A 20,573-nucleotide genomic window follows, 5' to 3' on the forward strand; every position below is an offset into this window, starting at 1 on the left:
CTTCACATCACCTAAATTTTAGACTTTCTCCTTTTCCTTATTCAAATTTATGTTCACGCCCATCAAATTCAGGTTCTCATGCCGATTTCTTCTTCTTAACAATGGATGTTCTTTGACGATTACAATGTATTCAATTTAGAGTTCGTTAGACAACTTTCCCGGGAGCATCTTCTAGGCAGTCAGCTCCTTGGCAATAGTCCAAAGGTCACTTGTTCTTGAGACTGGAGAATCTTGCGCAGCCTCAGTTTCAACCAAGATGGAGTACCGCGTTACAAGACAGGCCAAGTTTCAAAGTGCAACATGAAATGTAAAAGAAACAGTTGTAGAACACAGAAATAAATGATTACACTGTATACCATGAATTTCTACACTATACCCATTACTTTATAATAGACTATAGCATTAGGATTTCGGCAGTACGAACAGTTTAGCAAAAGCAGCAGTGCAAGCCTCTCGCATGTGAGAACACAGAACAGCCATATTAACACTAGTGCGCAGATGCGACAGACTTCCCTCCATAACTGCGAGTACGTCATATCACCTGGGTATGACAGACGCATGCACAGTAGAAATTCCTGTGTAGCAGCAGCCATTTTAGATGCAAGCGTATTAGTATTCGAAAACACATAAGCAAGCTTGACTCGGATACCAATGTCAAAGGGAAAAGAAGGAGAATTAATAAGACGAACATGTTTATTATATAGTTAGGGTTGTTCAAGGTTCATGATACAAGCAACTCGCTTTTCGTGCGAATCCTTGCTCCATCAACTGCGTACAAATCAGAGCTATAAAGTTGATGCTGAAAAGGCAGCATGACTTTTCACTGTGTCTGTCAGTAGGACTTTAAAACTAACAAGCCACATGCACATCCAGTCCTTGGCTTCAGTATCGAGTGATAGTCACATTTCTGGAATAGGATCCTACCATAACATGGCTAAAAGACATTGCCATTTGCAAAACCAAGAGTTCTCGCATTGCAAAGACCTATTGGCTATGCTTTCAAACAGACCTGCCCCTTAGGTTCTGCCGCTAATGTGTGGCTTGCCACGTACTTTGTTTATAATTACATCATACCACAAAATTGAACAGCACACCACATAATAAAACTCCACGACATATCACAACGCAAAATACCATCCCACATAATAACACTCCACATAATTCCGTTACACTCAATACCACATATTTACTATCACATAATTCCAAAGCACACCTTGCCACACAATTCCACTGCACACCTTGCCATACAATTCCACTACACAAATCTACTCCATTTTTTTAACCATATTTTATTGGCATTTATTCATTGACAGTGCTTACAATAATACGCATCTTAATGCAATTTCCATTGTGCCTTAATTCATAACCTTTCCCCAACAGAACTCCTCCCCCTCCCCCCTTGAGTTGCTTGTTAATAAGTATAATGTGAAGTAAGTGTGTAGTGAGACTATTGGTCTCTGGGGCTCCTATGATTGGCTGTTGCTCATTGTCTCAGGCTGGCGCTTCCCCTCTTGCGTGGTTCCCTGTGCTGTCGGAGTCTGCTGCCACTAATTCCCCCAAAAGGGCTTCCCACACCTTGGCTCTCTCTAATTTACCTATTCCCTTACTGGCCTCTCCGAGTAGCAGTCTCCCCTCCGCCCCTGCCCAATTCTCCAACTCTTTCCTCCAGGTAATAAGTCTCGGCCCGCCCGGTGCCTTCCAGTTCCTTGCTATCTCCCGCTTACCTAATACATATGCAAGGTCTTGAAATTTTCCCGTCACCCTCTTTTTAGCTGTGTGGAGGAACCACCCTAGGAGGAAGTGCTCTGGGGTCTGTGGAATTTCTTTGTCAATTAGGTCGCTTATGGTATGTCTGAGTTCCCCCCCAAAATGTTTGCAACACCAGGCAGCTCCAGAACATATGGAGTATGTGCGCTTCCCTTTCTCCGCATCTGGAGCAAGATGCCGAGTCCACGCCAAAGTACCGCTGAATGCGGACCAGTGTTAAGTACGCTCTGTGCAACACATAGTAGTTAATTAATTTAAAGCTCGTGTTCCGGGACAGCTTCGGGGTGCGTTCTAGTATTCTGTCCCAATCCTTCTCGGGTATTTGTTTGCCCAGGTCCTCCTCCGATTGCGATTTCAATCGCTCTAGCAGCTGTAGTATAGCCCTCTGTATTGCTTTATACATGCATGATACTGTCTTGATCCTTACTGCTGATAGCGCCACATACCTACATCCCACCAGGGCTCTCTGCTCAGCGTCTCCAGTCTTCCAGTGCGTCCTATTCCTGTGCGTTAGAGCTCTATGCTTTAGGAAATGACCCCCAGGCAAGTCAAATGTTGTTTGCAAGTCTGCAAAGGGGAGCAGCGCAGACTCGCAGTATAAGGCGCCCATTTTTCGCATTCCTGCCTCTACCCAGTCTTCCAGTCCCGACCAGTGTTCTCCCTGTGGGAGATAGCACAGCATCGTGAGCGGTATGTCAGGGGTGTAGGGAGTTGTTGCGCCCACCTTCCTAAGGTACCTGGTCTAGCAGCGCGCTACTACCTTAGCCGCCTTCGTACTCTCAGCAGAGGTGTGACGTACTCCGAGAAGGATTCTCGCTAGCGTGGTCTTGTCTGGCGCTGCAGGGTCCGGCGCTAGCCACTGTATGAGCCAGTATAGTTGTGCTGTCAGGTAGTAGGCCTCAATGTCCAGTACCGCCAGTCCGCCTTCTGCCGTGGGACGTCTCAACATTGGCCGTGCCACCCTCCGTCTACCCGTGCCCCAAATAAACAATGTAATCTTGGAGTCCAGCTCCTTGAACATTGTCTGCGGGATCCACACTGGCAGAGTTCCGAAATAATATAGTAAGCGTGGTAGTGTTACCATTTTCAGAACTGCCACCCTTCCAGCCACAGAGAGCAGGAGCGTTCCCCAGAAATCCATTGCCGTTTTTGCCGCCCTCATAGCCCTTCCTAGGTTACCATCGAGCAGATCTGCCGTGCCATGATATATTTTAACTCCAAGATATTGCAAACAGCGGGGTTTCCAGCGCAATCATTCTAGCGTAAGCTGTGGGGCGGTATCAGGCGCCAATGGATATAGGCTGGATATTTGCCAATTGACCTTCAGACCAGACATAGTGCCGAACTGATCCAGCATGTTACGCGCGCCCTGCAATTCGTCAGCCGTGTTGCGCAAGAATATCAGGAGGTCATCCGCATACAGTGCGACGGTGCCGCCCGATCGTCGTCTCTAAGCCCTCGTAGTCTCGACCGCTCCTGGCCCTGCTCGCCAGTGGCTCCATGGCCAGGGCAAACAGGAGTGGGGACTTGGAGCAACCCTGTCTCGTGCCCCTCTCCACCTTCAGTCTGGGTGATATAATCCTCCCGGTGCGCACACGGGCCATAGGGGACGTGTATAGGAGCTGCACCTATGTCAGGAATCCTTCACCCAGCCACATCCTGGCCAGGACCTCGTATAAATATTGCCACTCAAGGCTGTCGAACGCCTTTTCAATATCGACTGCGAACACTGCTGCCTCTTGTTTATCATATCCATCTGAGTCCATTACCGCCAGGAGCCTCTTGATATTTATGGCTGTGTTCTACCCTGGGATAAATCTCGCCTGATCTGCATGCACCAGTAAGGGCATGTGTGGCAGGATCTGTGTCGCTAGGACTTTGCTTAGGATTTTATTATCCATATTTAGCATGGACAATGGCCTGTAGGCCGTATAGTCATGAGGTTCTTTCCCGGGCTTAGGTATGGGGACTATAAGGGCCTCTCTGGAACTCTCAGGCAGCTCTCCCAATTCTCAGGCCCCCTGGTACATTGCTGCCTGTTGAGGGGCTAACTTATCTGTGCACGTTGCGTAAAATTCGTCCGGTAGGCCATCTGTGCTCGGGGTTTTGTTTCTTGCCATACCCTTGATAACGACCCGTATCTCCCGCTGTGTAATGTCTGTCCCTAATAGGTCCACCACCACAGGGTTCAAAACTGTCAAAGGCAGGTCAGCTAGGTAGTCCCGGATTTACGTTGGTTCGCATATGCCTGTCTTCGCATAAAGATTTGTGTAGTAATGCGCAAAAATGTCATTAATTATATCTGGTGTGAAGTGTCCGGTCCCCCCTACGTCCTTCATCTCCACTAGAGGAAAGCCCCTGGTTGTCGGGTTCAATAGCCATGCCAGGAGCGAGCCTGATCTATCCCTTTCAGTGTGCGTGCGCTATAAGTACTTTTTGACATCGAAGCTCCTAAGCCTCTCCGTTTGCTTCGCCATCTCCTCTTTAGTGTCCAGGAGAGCCACGTGTAATTCTGGATGCCCCGGACTTCTGTGCTCTATCTCTCTAAGTGCCGTCTCCGCCTCGGTCACTTCGCGTGTGATGACGCGCCTGATCCCCATGGCCCGTGCTATACATTGGCCTCTCAAGACCACCTTGAACGCATCCCACTCCACATTTCCAGACGCAGCCGTGCCTGTGTTGGTTAGAAAGTAGTAGGGTATTTTGTCTCTGATCTCCTCCCTGAAGACCTGGTCCTCCAGGGTGTCTGGGCGGAGTCGCCACGTGGGGATCACTGCTGGCGGGTGCGCCAACTTCAGGGACAAGATCAGTGGGTTATGGTCGGAGATGGTGCGCGCAAGATACTCCGCGCTCGTGACAAGGGATTGGATGTCAACTGAACTAAGGAGGGCGTCCAAGCGTACATGTACTTCATGGACCGCTGAAAAGTAGGAGTAGTCCCGTCCCTGTGAGTTCAATGTGCAACAGGAATGTAACAGTCTCCAACTCCGTCTCCATGCGGTGAATGCTTGTGCAGCTCGCACCGCCTGAGAGTTCTGCACTGGGGGGTGAGATCTATCCAGTAGAACATTGTCCACGCTATTAAAGTCACCTCCTGCTAAAACCGCCCGCCAGGTAGTGTGCTAGTTTGTGGCTCAGTGTCGCGAAGAAGGTAGGTTGGTCCACGTTAGGAGCATAGATGATAAGCAAGCTAATCTCTCGGCCCTCTAGTCTCCCTCTTACTGCTACGTACCGCCCCACCCCGGGTCAACCACTGAATCGAGCAACTGGAACGGCACCCATGCTTGAATCCATATAAACGCCCCTCTTGCATATGCCGAGTAGGTGGTGTAGTAGAGCTGTCATCTCCATCTTTTGTGTAGTGCCTGCCCTTCCTTCTGTGTTAGGTGTGTTTCCTGTATAAAAGCTATCTGGACTCCCCGTCTCTTAATGTGGGAGAGTACATTGTGGCGCTTTAACATTGTGTGCGTCCCCCTGATGTTCCACGTCATACATTTATAGTGTTGTTTTCCAGTCATTGACCCTGGAGTCAGTGAGTCGGCCGCTTCCCAGGCCGAATGATTCCCTCTTCTCGCTCTCCACTTTCTCTATCATATAATTCGGTAAACAGTGCAACTCAAGGTTTCCCCCCTTTGTCAACAGTGAACATGCTCTCCAACTCCCGCTCCCCAGGATAAGTAGGAAAACCCCTCCCATCCAAACCAACTTAAAAAGTCTACAAGTGACTGCTTGCAGTTCAATCAGTCGATCTGCGGGGGTGGAACCTCACCGATGCTCTCCCAGTCTCTGCGGCCGTCATCCCCCACTGATTCTTCAGTGAACCGTCCCTCTGTTGCGCTCCCCCCTTCCACTCTTGTACCTTAGTAGTAGAACAGGGGTGTGTCATGGCAGTTTGATTGCAGTCAGCTTCGCCTCCCGCTCCTGACCCCTAGATGATGCCGTCGGCCGTCTGCAGGGTAACAATTGGCAGCGTCGGGCTCTGCGCGCTCGAGTCGCTGGACCTAGTCTCCGAGCCTGTGTCTGCGATTTCTTCGCCGCTCTCAGGAGGACCTGGATGTTCTATTCTACCACTAATCTGAGCCACCACCTGCATGGCGTTCCGCCGTTCCAGTTGCGCCTCCTCTTGTGAGGGTGCCATGGTCTATTTCCTGTCCTTCCGGTGATGTGACCTTGGTCCTCTCCTCCGTCCCTCTGGCAAGGCCTGTACGTGTGCTGCTCCTTCTCGTCTGTCAATCTAGTCGGACGCCTCCTGCAGGGTCCTAAAGAACTCTGCCCCCTCTGTTGTGGTAACTCGTAGCTTGGCCGGGTATTGTGTCACATACTTGTAGTTTAGTTGGCGTAATCTCTGCTTCACATCCCGATATGATCCTCTGCAGCGATGTACTTCGCGGGAGAAATCTGGGAAGATGCGTACTACTGAGTTTTACACTTGGATGTCGCCTTTGAGCCGTGCCAGAGTGAGGATGTGATCCCTGTCCTTGTAGTGGAGGAGTTTTACTATTACCACTCGTGGCAGTGCCCCTGGTATAGGCGGTTTGGCAGGTGTGCTCTTTCCAAGGTGAAGAAGTTCGACAGGCCGGTTGGGGCCACTTCATCCCTGAGTCAGTTCTCGAGGTAATCCGCCATGTTGCGACCCTCAATTTTGTCCGGCAGGCCCACGATTCTCAGGTTGCTTCTGTGCGAACGATTTTCGGCATCCTCCGCCCTGATTCCAGCGTAGCTACTTTGGATTCCAGCATATTAATTCGGTGTTGCATGGCTGTGACCGCTGGGACAGCTTCAGCTAATGTTTGTTCGTTGGCTGTGACCCGATCCGTCAGTTTCTTGTGGTTCTCCCTGAGCAATCTCATATCTAGGCTGAGAGAATCAATTTTCTTTTCCAGGTGTTCGCTGGAGGCGGTGATGGCTTGCAGTATGTCCTGCAGCGTAGGATCTGCGGGCGTTCCATCTCCTCAGTGGATTTCTCAGCCTCGTCTGGGGGCCCGCTCGCTGTGGGTTCCTCTTTGTCTTTCCGTTTCAGGGGCTTCCCCATGGTGTCCTCCCGCCCCCGGTAATCCGGGCGCTGCATGTGCTCATGGGATGGTGTCCGCCACCTGCGTTGACCGCAGTCCGGGCTCTGTCTGCGGGCGTGCCTTATGGCGTGGCAGCTGGTTAAGTGCCCGAGTGAGGATGTGATCCCTGTCCTTGTAGTGGAGGAGTTTTACTATTACCACTCGTGGCAGTGCCCCTGGTATAGGCGGTTTGGCAGGTGTGCTCTTTCCAAGGTGAAGAAGTTCGACAGGCCGGTTGGGGCCACTTCATCCCTGAGTCAGTTCTCGAGGTAATCCGCCATGTTGCGACCCTCAATTTTGTCCGGCAGGCCCACGATTCTCAGGTTGCTTCTGTGCGAACGATTTTCGGAATCCTCCGCCCTGATTCCAGCGTAGCTACTTTGGATTCCAGCATATTAATTCGGTGTTGCATGGCTGTGACCGCTGGGACAGCTTCAGCTAATGTTTGTTCGTTGGCTGTGACCCGATCCGTCAGTTTCTTGTGGTTCTCCCTGAGCAATCCCATATCTAGGCTGAGAGAATCAATTTTCTTTTCCAGATGTTCGCTGGAGGCGGTGATGGCTTGCAGTATGTCCTGCAGCGTAGGATCTGCGGGCGTTCCATCTCCTCAGTGGATTTCTCAGCCTCGTCTGGGGGCCCGCTCGCTGTGGGCTCCTCTTTGTCTTTCCGTTTCAGGGGCTTCCCCATGGTGTCCTCCCGCCCCCGGTAATCCGGGGGCTGCATGTGCTCATGGGATGGTGTCCGCCACCTGCGTTGACCGCAGTCCGGGCTCTGTCTGCGGGCGTGCCTTATGGCGTGGCAGCTGGTTAAGTTCCCAGAAATCTCCTGTTGTCACTGCCTCGGGGGCGCCCAACTTCTAGTCAGGTGCCCAGTATTGTCCAGCTCCACTGCTCCGGGCCGTGCACAGGGCCCCCCAGGTCCGCCCCCAGTGTGACACTCACTACAGGGTTCAGGCCGGAATTCCAAGTGGTCCCCAAGCCTCTCTACTCGGTGTGTATGCGCTCTCTGTCTTGCGTGGATCGTTGGGTCCGATTGTGGCACAATGTACTTGTTGCTTCATCCTTAAGGGCGGCTGTGTCTACTGTGTGCCCAGGCGGCTGGGGATCAGGCCGCACAGCGTTCCGCTGGTTCCCAGGGAGGCCCTCAGTCTCTGACACTGCCTCCTCTTCTGGCGGGTCGTCCCTCTTTCCTCTCCTAGCTTTGCGCACCCGCCCCTAGGCTCAGCGTTGGTTCTCGTCCAGTGGGCCTGGGGGAGGGGGGGGTGGAGGGGAGCACTACAGACCCCAGCTTGTGTCCCAGCGGCTCCCCAGGTGCCCCGGCCTCAGCGCGCCGCCACTTTCAAAAAGCCTTACAGCTGCAGCTGCTGCGCTCGCACCACCCCCACCAGTGTCCTTGGGGCCCCACCATTCAATGCCCCACGATCAGCGCCGGGTTGCAGCAGATTCTTATTGGCCCACCGTTCCCGCAGTGTGGCGCTGGCTCCCTGCCGCTGGGTGCAACCTTCCTGGCCGTGTCGCTAGTCGCCTGCGCCACGTCAGCCAGCCGGCAATGATCCCCCTTGCGCCTTTCTTCCTGGGCTGCCGGGCCCCTGCATAGGGGGTCTCTCAGGGGGGGCAGAAACGAAGCACTGCAGGGCCTCAGGCGTTCCGCCGCATATCCTCAGGCGCCTTTGCTCCTGCGTGCCGCCATTTTGTCCCCTTCTGGGCGCCGTGTGAACTGTGCGCGCTCACCCGCCGCTGGCGCTCATGGGGCCCCGCAGTCGGGACCCGCAGCTAATGTGGGGTCAATGCGGAGCACAGCTGTCCATCAACCGCGGCGTCTGCCCATGCCTTCCCCGCGCCAGTCACGCTTGTCAGCGCTTGCTGGGCGCTGCCATCTTGACTTTCCCCCGGGTATGTTCCTCGCGTCCGATTGCAATAAGCCTTGGCCGCGGGAGAGGTACGCATTACCTCCCCCGCATTCCTCTGGTTTTGGCCGTTGTGGAGTTGCTTTTTGATTGTTCGGGCCCTATGTAGGGCTTCAGGATAGCTGTGGATGGCGGCCCGCCGACAGGAGCTCGGCAGCTGCCCTGCTCACTCAATCGGCGTCAGGCCACGCCCCCTACACAAATCTACTCGATGCCACCCAATTACACAACTAACTAATCCAATCTACCCACATAATTCCACTACTCACCACTTTATTAACTCAATAACACATAGTTAAATGACATTGCCATTTATAATGCCAATGGCTCTAACTCAAACAAATGCTAGACCTATTACATAACCATTGCTTGTTCTGTTTACATATGGAGGACCTGAATGACTCTCTATTCTCCTCCTAATGTTTGTCAAGGTATTTTGCAGGTATGCATGTGTACTTTTTCACCTCGCATCCTCTAAGCGGTGAAAAAGATGAGGCAAGCTCATCTTAGTGTCACGGAACCTGGGCAAGACAGCCCTGGTATTCAGTGCTCATGGAGATGTCAATCAGCCCCTACGAGAAGGTTACATTCAGACCAGACCTTCTAACTCCGCATCAAGGTGAGCTCTGACACCCAGATCACCTCTCTGGCCCCTGTACTCCGAGAGTTCAGCTACCTCAATCTTCCGGAAGAATGGGTATCCTGCGGGAAGTGTGATCGCCACTGCTCGTGCCTGTTACATAGCTAAGTGGAAAGGGTCCATAGATTATTGCATCTCTAGAGAGGCAGACTGCATTAAGGTTTCTGTGCAGGAGACTGGTTTTAACTTCCTACACCTGTACAAGGCAAGTCAGCAGAGATAGAGTGCTGCAGGGTGATGTGGGAGGGGCAGGGTGGTGGGATAGTGGACACGGACATACGACAGGCAGGAGTGATGTAAGTGAATAAATAAATAAAACTATTTACCTTGCGCTCACTGCATCCCCGCCCCACAGCACTCCCTCTGCGAGCCGCCACTGCAGGTCAGAACTTCTACAAATAACATTTTCCATGTTTGTGCGTATGACCCACTTGGGTATTATTTTGCATTGTTAAGTCAATATCAACATTTTCCACCCATCAACTCCATAACCTAGTCTATATATTACACCACAGCCTGTTAAATGGTTAGTTGCTGCGCAACAGTTATTTTGTACAGAATTTGATAAGTAATAAAAGAAATGAAATGCCCTAGACCATGGGAGCTCTTGCGCTAAAGCTCATGCAGTGCAATATTGTGATATCATCTCGTGAACTTTAATAAAGAGTGGTGTGTTTGGTACAGCACAGTTAAAGTAGATAGCTAAACATTGCAGCATATTCTTTTGCGAGGTTTGTTTCTCACTGTCAACGAGAAAGTTTTCACACAGAACAAATATGAATAGTAACATGGAATCTTGCTTTGTTTTTTTGCAGAGTGAAAGCGTATCGAAAAAATGTCTTGGCAAAGTGTGTAAGTAATAGCTTTTAACATAGTATTACAAAAAGTGTTACGTTGATTATGGTAAACAAAACCTCTTTTATTTTTTAGCTAGTTTACATAGCAATGCTTATAGGAGCAGCCCGATGCTTTACACTAACTTTTTTTTATTTGAGCCGAATATAAGGTGCTCTACCTAGAACATGGTGGTGTGAGATATGTTTGAAACTGCTACAGAAACTAGGTTGTAAAAGGAAGGGCAGAGTTAAAACATTACCCCATGCACAAGCTTTTTTTTAGAGATTGATGCTCAATATGTTTATAGTTTGAGGCACTGGGTATAGCAGGGATTTGTCCAGAATCCCAAACGCACAAATTCTCCAAAGTGAAAAGGATTACAGTGCTTTCATCAACATTTCCAACACTTATGGTGGCATCCAGGAGGTTGCAAGATGAGATTTTCCTAGAAGGGAGACAGAGAGGATTTGTTTTGTAAAAATCCATACATAATTTTTAGTTTGAAGTTTGGTTTGCAATAGCACAACTCCTAAATGAAACGAAAGTAGTTATGTTTTACCCATGCAACAGAATTAATATGAAAGTTGTAAAAACTTGAAAAAATGTCGCATCTAGTTAAGTGTGGGTTTTTCATTTTCATTTCTTTGGGTCTGCCAACTACACACCATTGCATTTTTGTGTTCTATCTCTTCCATCCATTGGCTTTAGACATTGTCAAATTCGTCTTAGATTAGCCTGCAGGCTATTGGCTCTCTCACTCCTTTTGGACTGTTTCCGTGCCATTCTACCTTCCATGAAGTTCTTGACTCCATTGCACGAGGGACAATTTGCTATTCGGCCTCTCCCTACTTACTACTGCTCTCCCACTCCTCCTCAGCCCCTGCTCTCTTGTCGTGTATTTGCTATAGGCCCACTGTGTGTTTTCCCCTATGTTATCCTAACTGCACGTAATAGGCTGATTTTGCTTTGCACACATTACAAAGCACACTTATTTTTGTGCCACACAATTGTTCGACAAATAGGCGGCACACATTTTTGTTATTTAGCACTTATGCTGGGCTACAGACAGAACATTTCGTGCAATGAAAAAAATACATGGTGCTCTGTTTTCTCTGTGGTCAGACACTAACACTGAGACATAATAGACAAATCCAGCTGCTGTTTTGAACATGCAACTCTTATCATATAGACCAGTTTTTGTTTTTTATGGAAACAGAGATTCACGCAGAGCAAAGGTCTGGAGACGAGAGAGAGCTCCGCTGCCATGAGATGTAGAACAGTGACATATGTATACATAGTATGGGGCCCCCTTACTAATAATAGAGATCTGTAATATAAAACTGTGTTTGTATTATTAAGCTAGATTTAGGCATACCTGTCTTTCAATATGACAGGGCTTTTTATTGTGTATAGTCTGCTGATTATTCTAACCACATTTTTGGCTTGCCTATGTCTTCTTATTGCAGCACAGCTATTGTAAAATAGAGCATGATCATTTCAAATAAATAGTATAAGCTTTTCTTGTGTCTCTTTTTTGTTGATTGAGGATATGCATGAGTGAGAGAACGAAAGGTGATGGCCTGCTACCCCAATCGGGTCTAGAGTGTTGTGTTCTGGGGAGCCAAATTACTTGTTTCTCTGGAAAGGATAGGAGGGCAAGTAAGACACTATTAGCTAGTCTGGATTGTTATCCATAGGTACTAGTGTGGTATGGTGACTCAGTTTCTACCTACTGACGTTTTGTTGTCTCAGGCATAGTTCTGTTACTAAGCAGAATCCCTTCAACACGCTCTCTTTTCACACTCCAGTTTTAACATGCATTCTAATGCTGTGAATTCCAACACCACTCACGGCATAATGCTAGTGTGGTTTTCTTGGGTCTCTTGAAGGTATCTAAATCTTTCTTACCTGAACTCTGTGTATAATCTTGGTGTACAGGGATTAGACCGGTTATAGGTGCCCATCTATCTGTCAAAGAGGGTAGATCTGGCACAGGTCTAAATGGCTAATTGCATTCCTAGTCGTTGTAGAGGGAGGTTTGACAAATCTGCCTCTTACTTGGCCCCTCAATAATGGGAAAACTTTGCAAACTTCGTTTGTCATTTTTGTCATTCATTTGCTCTGTTAAAAAAGACTATCTTTTGCATGGTTTACCCCTAAACTATTTGCCTTGACTATTTTTGCTTGCTGTAGAACTCTGTGCACTTTACTCTTTCTAACCAATGGTAAAGTTCCTGAACTCTACCTTTCAACATGTTGAAATTGGCATACCCCAATTCGTGTCTTTGCACATTGGAGTGTTGTTTTTTTATCACTTTTATACTGTACCCTTGAACAACTCCTGTAACCCTGTCTTTGCACATGTAAAGTGCTCTGATATCCCCGGGTCTAGCCAGCGCTATATAAAACCTTTCAAATAAATTAATTGTGCCATCCACCACAGTGACAGTGTAAGCATGACAGAGACCGGCTATGTGTAGCTTTGGTGTCCAGTTTTAAAGTTGCAAATATAACCTGTCCAAATAACCCCTTTTGACATGCCTAAAATTTCCAATGAAATATTAATACGTAATCCTGAGGTGGGCCTTATGCCCATAAGGCAGGGTGCATCATATTTTAAAATAAGACATGTAAAAGTGTAATGTTAAACATGTCCTTACAGTGAAAAAGCCCCCAATGCTATTTTTACTGTAATAGGGTTGGCTGATCCTTAGGAAAGCATTGGGATACAATATTACATGTAATCATGTTATTTCTGGTTAGGCAATAGCTACAAAATTAATTCTTGGACTTTTAAAAATATTTATTACAAGCCCAATTAACTGATGAAGTCAGATTTGCAATAAATATTTTGGAAAAAATACTTTTAGAGAGTTACCTTTTCCCTGCCTAAAGCCAATTTGCTAAGGCCAATTTGCATGAGGGTAAACTCACCTGGCAGCTAAATTTCCCTTGACGAGTGAGGAAACTGCTCCCAGAGCATAAGAAAGAAAGGCTTGTGTAAGGGGGAGGTGTTTCTGTTCTTCTGGCAGGATGACCATCTTGGCTGTTCCAAGGAACTTGATGAACTTCAAAGAGGCTTACCCTTTCACAGGAAAATGTCAACTGACACCTGGGCAGCACACTTTCGGTTCCCCCAGTCAGCCAGGCACCAATGCCAGTGAGAGATTAGCACTTCCAAAACTGGTTTAGAGTGACCTCAGAGGAGGGGTTGCTCCTTACCTTGAGAACGCCTATAGGGTGAGCACAGGAGGTCTGCACAGGAGAAGAAACGTTCTGCAATCTTGAGTTTAGATATAGAGGAGCACACTTGGATTGTTTAAAGTAGGGCATTCAGGGAATGCTGCAGAAGTTGGTAGACTCACCCCTGGAAACTTTTACCCCATTGGTTAGGGAGTGGCCGGGAATATACACCACTCAGAGGCATGTGCCAGGAATAAATAAGGCATCCCCAGGTGCTTCTAAACACCTCCTCCCTCCTCTAAACATTTTCTGGACCTGTGAAAGAGCAGAAGAGGACTGGACCTGCTCTCCTTCCTGTACCCAGTAAAAAGAAGTGGACTCCAAGGGTCACAGGGCTGACTTCCTGTTCAAGCTACAAATAACTCAACAAGCGCCCTTTCCTACAAAAGCCCAGCTTACCAGTTCCAACAGGACCTGCACTGTTTAACATCACATCAGAGGTCCGGGAGCAGAGGTGGACACACTCTCCAAATATTTTACCTATGAATTCTGCTTTAAAACATTCTTCTGGAAAGCTCCTGTGTAAACAGTCTATACTGCTATTGCTGCCTGCCCCCAGGTAATTCAGCCAGTAACTTGAACAGTGGTGGCTCCCGAGAGGTAAAAGTAATTGCAAGTGCAACTCAATCAGATGCTGCTTATACCATACTCTGCTCATTGTCCACGTTTCTAGTACACATTGCCAGAGAGAAAAAAGATCAAAGAAGTGCATTTAGATTTCCAGATCCTCTGACCTCACACGCCAAAGCTGTGGAGCTGAAACATCTTGCTGCCTCTTAGTGCACACTACATCCACCATCTCTGTCTACCAACAAGATTGACCAATGTTTAGTCTGCAAATACTGTGCATAAGTAGCAGGTCTTTAGGTGGTTACTGTCAAGTTTTGGAACTGTTTGCTTATTTCAATTAATCTTACACACAATCATGCCTTCTTTAGGGAACATTTAAAAATGTTGCTTGTCACCAACTGTATCTCGCCTTCATATCAGTTGGTGTTTTTCAATAGAGTGGGACACCTTTTGGTACCTGAGTACATTACAAATGGCATTTGCATCCCAATTTGTGAACTGCAAATATAATATGAACACCACATTCCACCAGTACTCAGAAGTTAATGGAAATTAGGACCAAAGTCTAACCATGTTGTTTTATGACTAGCTATGCTGTTCTGTTAGGTCTCATATCTGTGCAGTGTCAGTTTAAAGGTAAAGATGCTGCTGGTGTGTCATCCTTGTAGAATTCAGGCAGCTAATAATGTGAAAGGATAACTCTCTAGAAAGTATTTGATTTTTACAAAGGTCTGAGCTTTACTGTGTTGCTAGCCCAGAGTCTAAGAGTGTCAGCAGAGTCTGACATTGTGAGATTACATACTTCCCTTTTTCACTGTGCCGTTTATATGAGCATAGATTAAGTAGCTGGTGTATCCTGCCTTAAGACGGGATACAGAGTATGATTTTAAGGTAGCTCTCCATGTACAGTATTATCTTTCATAAAGTTCTTCACTTACTTTCAGGCTCCATTGTCCAAGTAGATAGCAGTAACTGATACTGTGAGTGGAAACATACACCATTGATTCCAAATTGTGTAAAATGTTGATCCAGCAAGTCCTCCATATTCCATAGAAAGTGTGGGAGTCAGGCGTGATTGAGCCACGGGGTAAGACACCTCCGGAGTAGCAACGCAGCCTGCTTGCTTGTTCCTTTTCTATCTATGCCAAATCTATTGGCGCCTGTTAGACCTGACATTCTTGGTGTGGACGTCCCCCAAACATTTTGCCTTCATTCCTCCTATTTTCTAAAATTGGGGTATGTTGGCACTTTACCACTGCTGACCAGTGCTTATGTGCTTGATCTCTCTCCCTAAAACATTGAAAAAATGGGCTACATCTAATTGGCTGATTTAATTAACTTACAAGCCCCTAGTTTATGGTACTACATGTCCCTTAGGCCCGGAGATTACATGCTATTAATGGACCTGCAGCACTCATTGTATCACACAATAAAGTAGCACTTGTAGAAACATGTCTCAGCGCTGCCATTGCAGTTTGCAGTGCAGTTTTAAACTGACAATTTAACTTAGCAAAATAAACCTTTTGCCAGGCCCAAGACTTCCTTTTTCACAAATATAAGTCACCCCTAATGTAGGCACTAGACAGCCCATGGGGAAGGGTGGTTGGATTGCATTTAAAAAGTAGGAGATATGTTTTCAAGTTTTACACGTCCTGGTAGTGAAAAACTCAGTAATTTGTTTTTCACAACTGTAGACCTACCTCCTCCATAGGATAACATTAGGTTACCTTATTACATTTAATAAGTGCTAACTTTGTTCAGGAGTAGGGAGAAATGTCATGGTTGGACTAAAATCCATAACAATTTAAAATCATCTTTGATGGTATAGTTACTAGATTACTTTTTAAAAAATGACACTTTTAGAAAGTTGCCATTTTTTCTGTACAAAAGCTTGTCCGGCCGTCTAGGAGTTTCCAGCTACCATAGGCAGTTAAGAAAGTGTACTGGGCTCAGACAGGGAACAATGGGACCAGAGTATAGCTGGGAAAGGTGTCTTTTGTCACCCAAGATTTCTTGGCACCTTGGTAGGGGAAGGGAAGAACTTTACAGAACCAGATGTGGGGATAGAATAGAAGATTCCCCCACTTCAAAGACTGGCACCAGGTATAAATATTGGACCTTCAGTGCAACTCTTCAGTACACTCCTGGACCTGCAGACATTACAGAAAATGGATGGCCTTGTTCCCCAAATAACTGCCCTGCTGCTTGAGGCGTGACTTGTTTTTCAGAGGACTAGCCTGCTTCTTGAGGCCTGCCATGGTCCCCAGAGGACTGCCCGGTTGCTTGAGGCCTGCCCCGCTCTCTGCGAAGGAAGACTGGACCTGCTCCCTTCATCCCAGGCTACCTGAGTGACTCCAGGCTCAGTTGGCTGACCACCTGTCCAAAAGCCTCCCTGCAACTAGACCTGCCTGATCCGTTCTGGCGTGAGTTCCTGATCCCAATGAGGTGCCTCCCAATGTCCTGGACCCTTGATTGGCAGCAATTGAGCTCCTATGAAATCCTGAAGTTTTTAACTCTTTGCCTCCGACTTTGAGAAGGTAACTTTTTCAGTGGGACTAACCTGGTCTATTTATCTGGCCCATGCCCCTTTACGATCAGCCTGAACAGTCCCTAGCCTCACTGCCCAGTTTGTCCATGGAGACATTTCACAAGCTGGCCTCTAAAATTAAATTGGGCTCGCCAGCGGATCCCTTGAGGCCTGCCCAGTTCAGAGAATCTGTTGCCGTCTGTCTCCCTCCAGTGTGCCATCTCATCAATCTCTCTCTCGCCTCGGGTGTTGTCCCAACTAAGTGGAAACAGGCTATTGTGACACCCATACTTAAAAAGGCTACTCTGGACCCCCATAAACTTGAGAGCTACCGCCCAATTTCTCTCCTTCCCTGGGCTGCTAAAATTGCTGAGGCCCACGTGAATGGGGTGTTGTCTGAACATCTTGCGAGGGCATGTATTCTGGATCCTTCCCAGAATAGGTTCCGTGCTGGCCACAGCACGGAAACAGCCTTGCTCTCAATGACGGAACATCTTCGCTCTGTGCTCGACTCTGGTCAGACTGCGGCACTAGTACTACTCGATCCTAGTGCCGCGTTTGACACGGTCTCGCACAGGATCTTACTCCCAACGTCTTCAAGAGGCGGGTTTGAGGGCACTGCACTCGATTGGTTTAGTTCCTTCCTTGCTGATCGGACCTTCAAGGTTGCCACCCCGCCATTTGAGTCCAAATCCTATCCCCTGGAGCTGGGTGTGCCCCAGGGTTCGTCGTTGAGCCCCACATTATTCAATCTATATGTGAGGCCGCTGGCGGCTGTCGTCAAGCATTGGGGCATGACTATGGTCTCCTATGCTGACGACACGCAGCTGGTGGTCGCCTTGAGTGGGGACTCCGACCTTGATGCCCCCAGATTCCTGGATGGACTCTTGGCAGTAGCCAGCTGGATGAATACCAACTGTCTCCAGCTGAATGCTAAAAAAACGGAGGTCATGATAGTGGGCAAGCGAACGGATCTCTGGGGTGATTTGTGGTGGCCCCCTGAGCTGGGTGTTACTCCTATTCCAGTCTCAGAGGTGAAAAACTTGGGGGTTTGGTTAGATCCTGCCCTCAGTTTTTGTGGCCACACAAAAAAAGTGGCGGCCACCTGTTTTGGCATCCTACGTGGGTTGAGATCTATTTTGAGGTTCTTTGATGCTTCTACTAGGCAGTTGGTCATACAAGCATCCATACTATCTCGGCTTGATTACGCCAGTTCACTACTGTTGGGAGCCAACCAGGCTGAAATCGCCCGGATGCAACGTATCCAGAATGCCGCAGCCAGAGCCCTGGTGGGTTTACCGAGGTTCTGCTCTGCAGAGAGTACCATTCGATCGTTACACTGGCTGCCTATGGCACAGAGGATCCACTTCAAGACCCTGTGCCTTTCCTTCAAGATCCTCAAGTTGGTCTCCCCCCAGATTTTTGATAATCTTCTGAGGCCTTACGTGCCCTCGCGCTCCTCGAGATCCCTGGGCCAAAACTTGGTTGTGGTCCCACGGTTTAGACTGTGTAGGGCGGGTGGTTGTTCCTTCCGGGTCTTGGCTTCAAAACTGTGGAATTCTCTTCCGTCCCACATTCGTGAAATAGATGAGCTGCTGAAGTTCAGGAGGGCTATCAAAATGCATCTGTTCCCTCATAGTTCTTAGTATCCTGATCTGTGCGCTTATGCTTCTGTACTGCTGTGTTGTGTCTGGGTACCCTTTCTGAAGCGCCGGGACGCCCCTTGGCTGGGGCAGCTGTGCGCTATAGAAGTGTTATTAACATAACATAACATAACATGACTTCCACAGATCGAGCAGAACCAGATGACTACGAGTGGCACTTTGTACTTTAAGGTGCTATACCTACCCAAACTAACGGTTTATTAAAATATAATTTATTGTTCTAAATTGGATGGGTATTTTTCTTGTATTGTGTTTTCACTTTATTACCATTTGTTTCCTACATAAATACCATACACAGTACCTCAAAGTTAAGCTTGATGGCTTTTGTGCCAAGCTACCAGAGCGTTAAGTATGGCTTAATTTATTGACTTTAATGGGTCACTCTGACAAAAATTGTGGTAATCGCTTAATTAGGGTTTTCACCTACCACAATAAATAGACCAGTTTCTTATAGGGTGTTGGGAAGGTCTCAGAGGTGATGCATATGGGAATTTTATCCCAGACATGTTGCATTTAGTACTGCTCATGGTTAGTAGAAACTGTGTTCTGACAGCCTCCAGTTACACTTGTACATTCAGGGCCCTAGTCACAAAGATAAATCTTCATGATTAGATTTACTACAAGTATATTTATATCTACACTTTCGAGTAACTTTACTACTTTTCATTAGTTTCCATCCTTTAAGTGCAAAGTTAGTCAAAAGTGTAAACTAACATGTCCCTACTCGCTGAAAGTGGTGGTGAAGTCAGTGAAAACGAAAAATATGATTGTAACACTTGGCTGAGACCACCCTATGGTAAATATAGGCAATTGTTTCAAAGTTTATTTAATTTTTTTTTTAATTATGCTGCTATGTTCTACTAGGTGAACAGTGATAAACTGAAAGGAGATATTTATGACATGTTTATTTGTTGCACACTTTATGTAACTATAAGACTGATAGAATCATTTTGCATGTTTTAACATATCCTGAGCTACCACTTTTTAAAGAATCTATCATGTATTAAACTCATTGTAATATATTTTTTCAACAGATATCTAACTGCATTTTGGCGCTTTTAATTTTGCACCAAAGATCAATTGATTATTCATGTTTGCAGGCATACTGTCTCGTTCATGTGAAAGAGTAACATTCCAAGGACTTATGAATTTTGTAGGAAAGGTGGTCGTTTGACTGTGTGTTTTAAGGAATAAAATACCACTGCTGAGTATTACCAGAATAATGAGTCACCCTAAAGTTCCATAGCCTTATAAAGGAACTCGTTCTTTGGCCTCGGAATTACTCTGCGACTTGCAATATCCTTATAGTGGACTTCAGGGGTAGATTATCCCATATATATGGAAAGTGTTCTTATCCCACAGACCTGTTTTTAACTCTCCTCAGCCCTCTTTTCCGCAAAATCTTCGCAATCATTATTACACCTAAACTACTACTGTAAAGCAAAGAGAGGAGCTGTTATTAAGTTTAAATTCCATAGTACTATAAAACAGTATACAATTAAATTACCAATAACAAATGTAATTAATTTATGTATTTTCATAAACACAAAATATTTTGCATATAATGCTTTTTGAATTGTTCATGTTCAATTCTACTTGTTTTATTTTGTTTTGAAGATCTATTTGTTCATCAATTCATTTCTTGTTGGCACTTGTTGTGCTTTATTGCATTTCCATAACATTCTCTGTTACATTCTTCTTCTGAATATCACATTTTAATGAAAACTTTTTTTTCTGCTTTAGTATGGTGGTGATATAACAAGAAAAATGAAGCTATTGAAAAGACAAGCGGAAGGGAAGAAAAAGATGCGAAGTATTGGAAACATTGAAGTACCAAAGGATGCATTTATAAATGTGTTGAAAAGAAAACCTGACAAGTGACCAGCAGAAACACTGCAAAACTTATATAATAAATATTTTTATGATATACTTATATGTTTTCCTATGATTAATAGAAAATCTTTAAATACTGATCAACTGTGAGCTGTTTGGATGTGCTTCTGCCATACCCATACCGAAATAAGTTGTTTAAGTTCTTTTTATTTGATTTCACAGGACACTAAAGTTCAGTACAAATAATGTCCAGCCAGTGACAATGTTTTTTCATGTTGTTGATTGGAAAGCTCAACAAAGGAACACTAGTATACAGGTTGATTGCTTTACCGCGAAGGTGACCAATGAACTGGCACCTATTTTGGAACATCTCCCTAACAGCAACTAGTCCAACTCATTTGTAACAATGTGCTGAACAGTAGCTAGCCCCCTAGTAAAAGCAGTGTTTCAAATTATTATTTTTTTTATTTTATTTTATATAAAATTTCAAATGATGGTGCTTTACATATGAATCATATACATATGATAACACATT

At 46.5% G+C, this 20,573-nt stretch overlaps 1 protein-coding gene across 3 annotated transcripts in view; it reads left to right on the plus strand.

Annotated features, from left to right (window-relative positions):
• GUF1 (GTP binding elongation factor GUF1) overlaps positions 1 to 20,134 on the plus strand; it is a 270,588-nt gene extending 250,454 nt beyond the window's left edge. For all 3 annotated transcript variants that reach the window (XM_086962692.1, XM_086962693.1, XM_086962694.1), the window contains exons 17-18: positions 10,180 to 10,216; positions 19,949 to 20,134. In XM_086962692.1, the coding sequence (XP_086818818.1) occupies positions 10,180 to 10,216; positions 19,949 to 20,086 (175 nt within the window). In that variant the 3' untranslated portion in view covers positions 20,087 to 20,134. The remainder of the gene's footprint in view (positions 1 to 10,179; positions 10,217 to 19,948) is intronic.
• Positions 20,135 to 20,573: the final 439 nt, after the last annotated feature.

The sequence above is a fragment of the Lissotriton vulgaris genome, chromosome 3_1, assembly GCF_964263255.1.
Source record: "Lissotriton vulgaris chromosome 3_1, aLisVul1.2, whole genome shotgun sequence".
NCBI classification, from domain to species: domain Eukaryota; kingdom Metazoa; phylum Chordata; class Amphibia; order Caudata; family Salamandridae; genus Lissotriton; species Lissotriton vulgaris.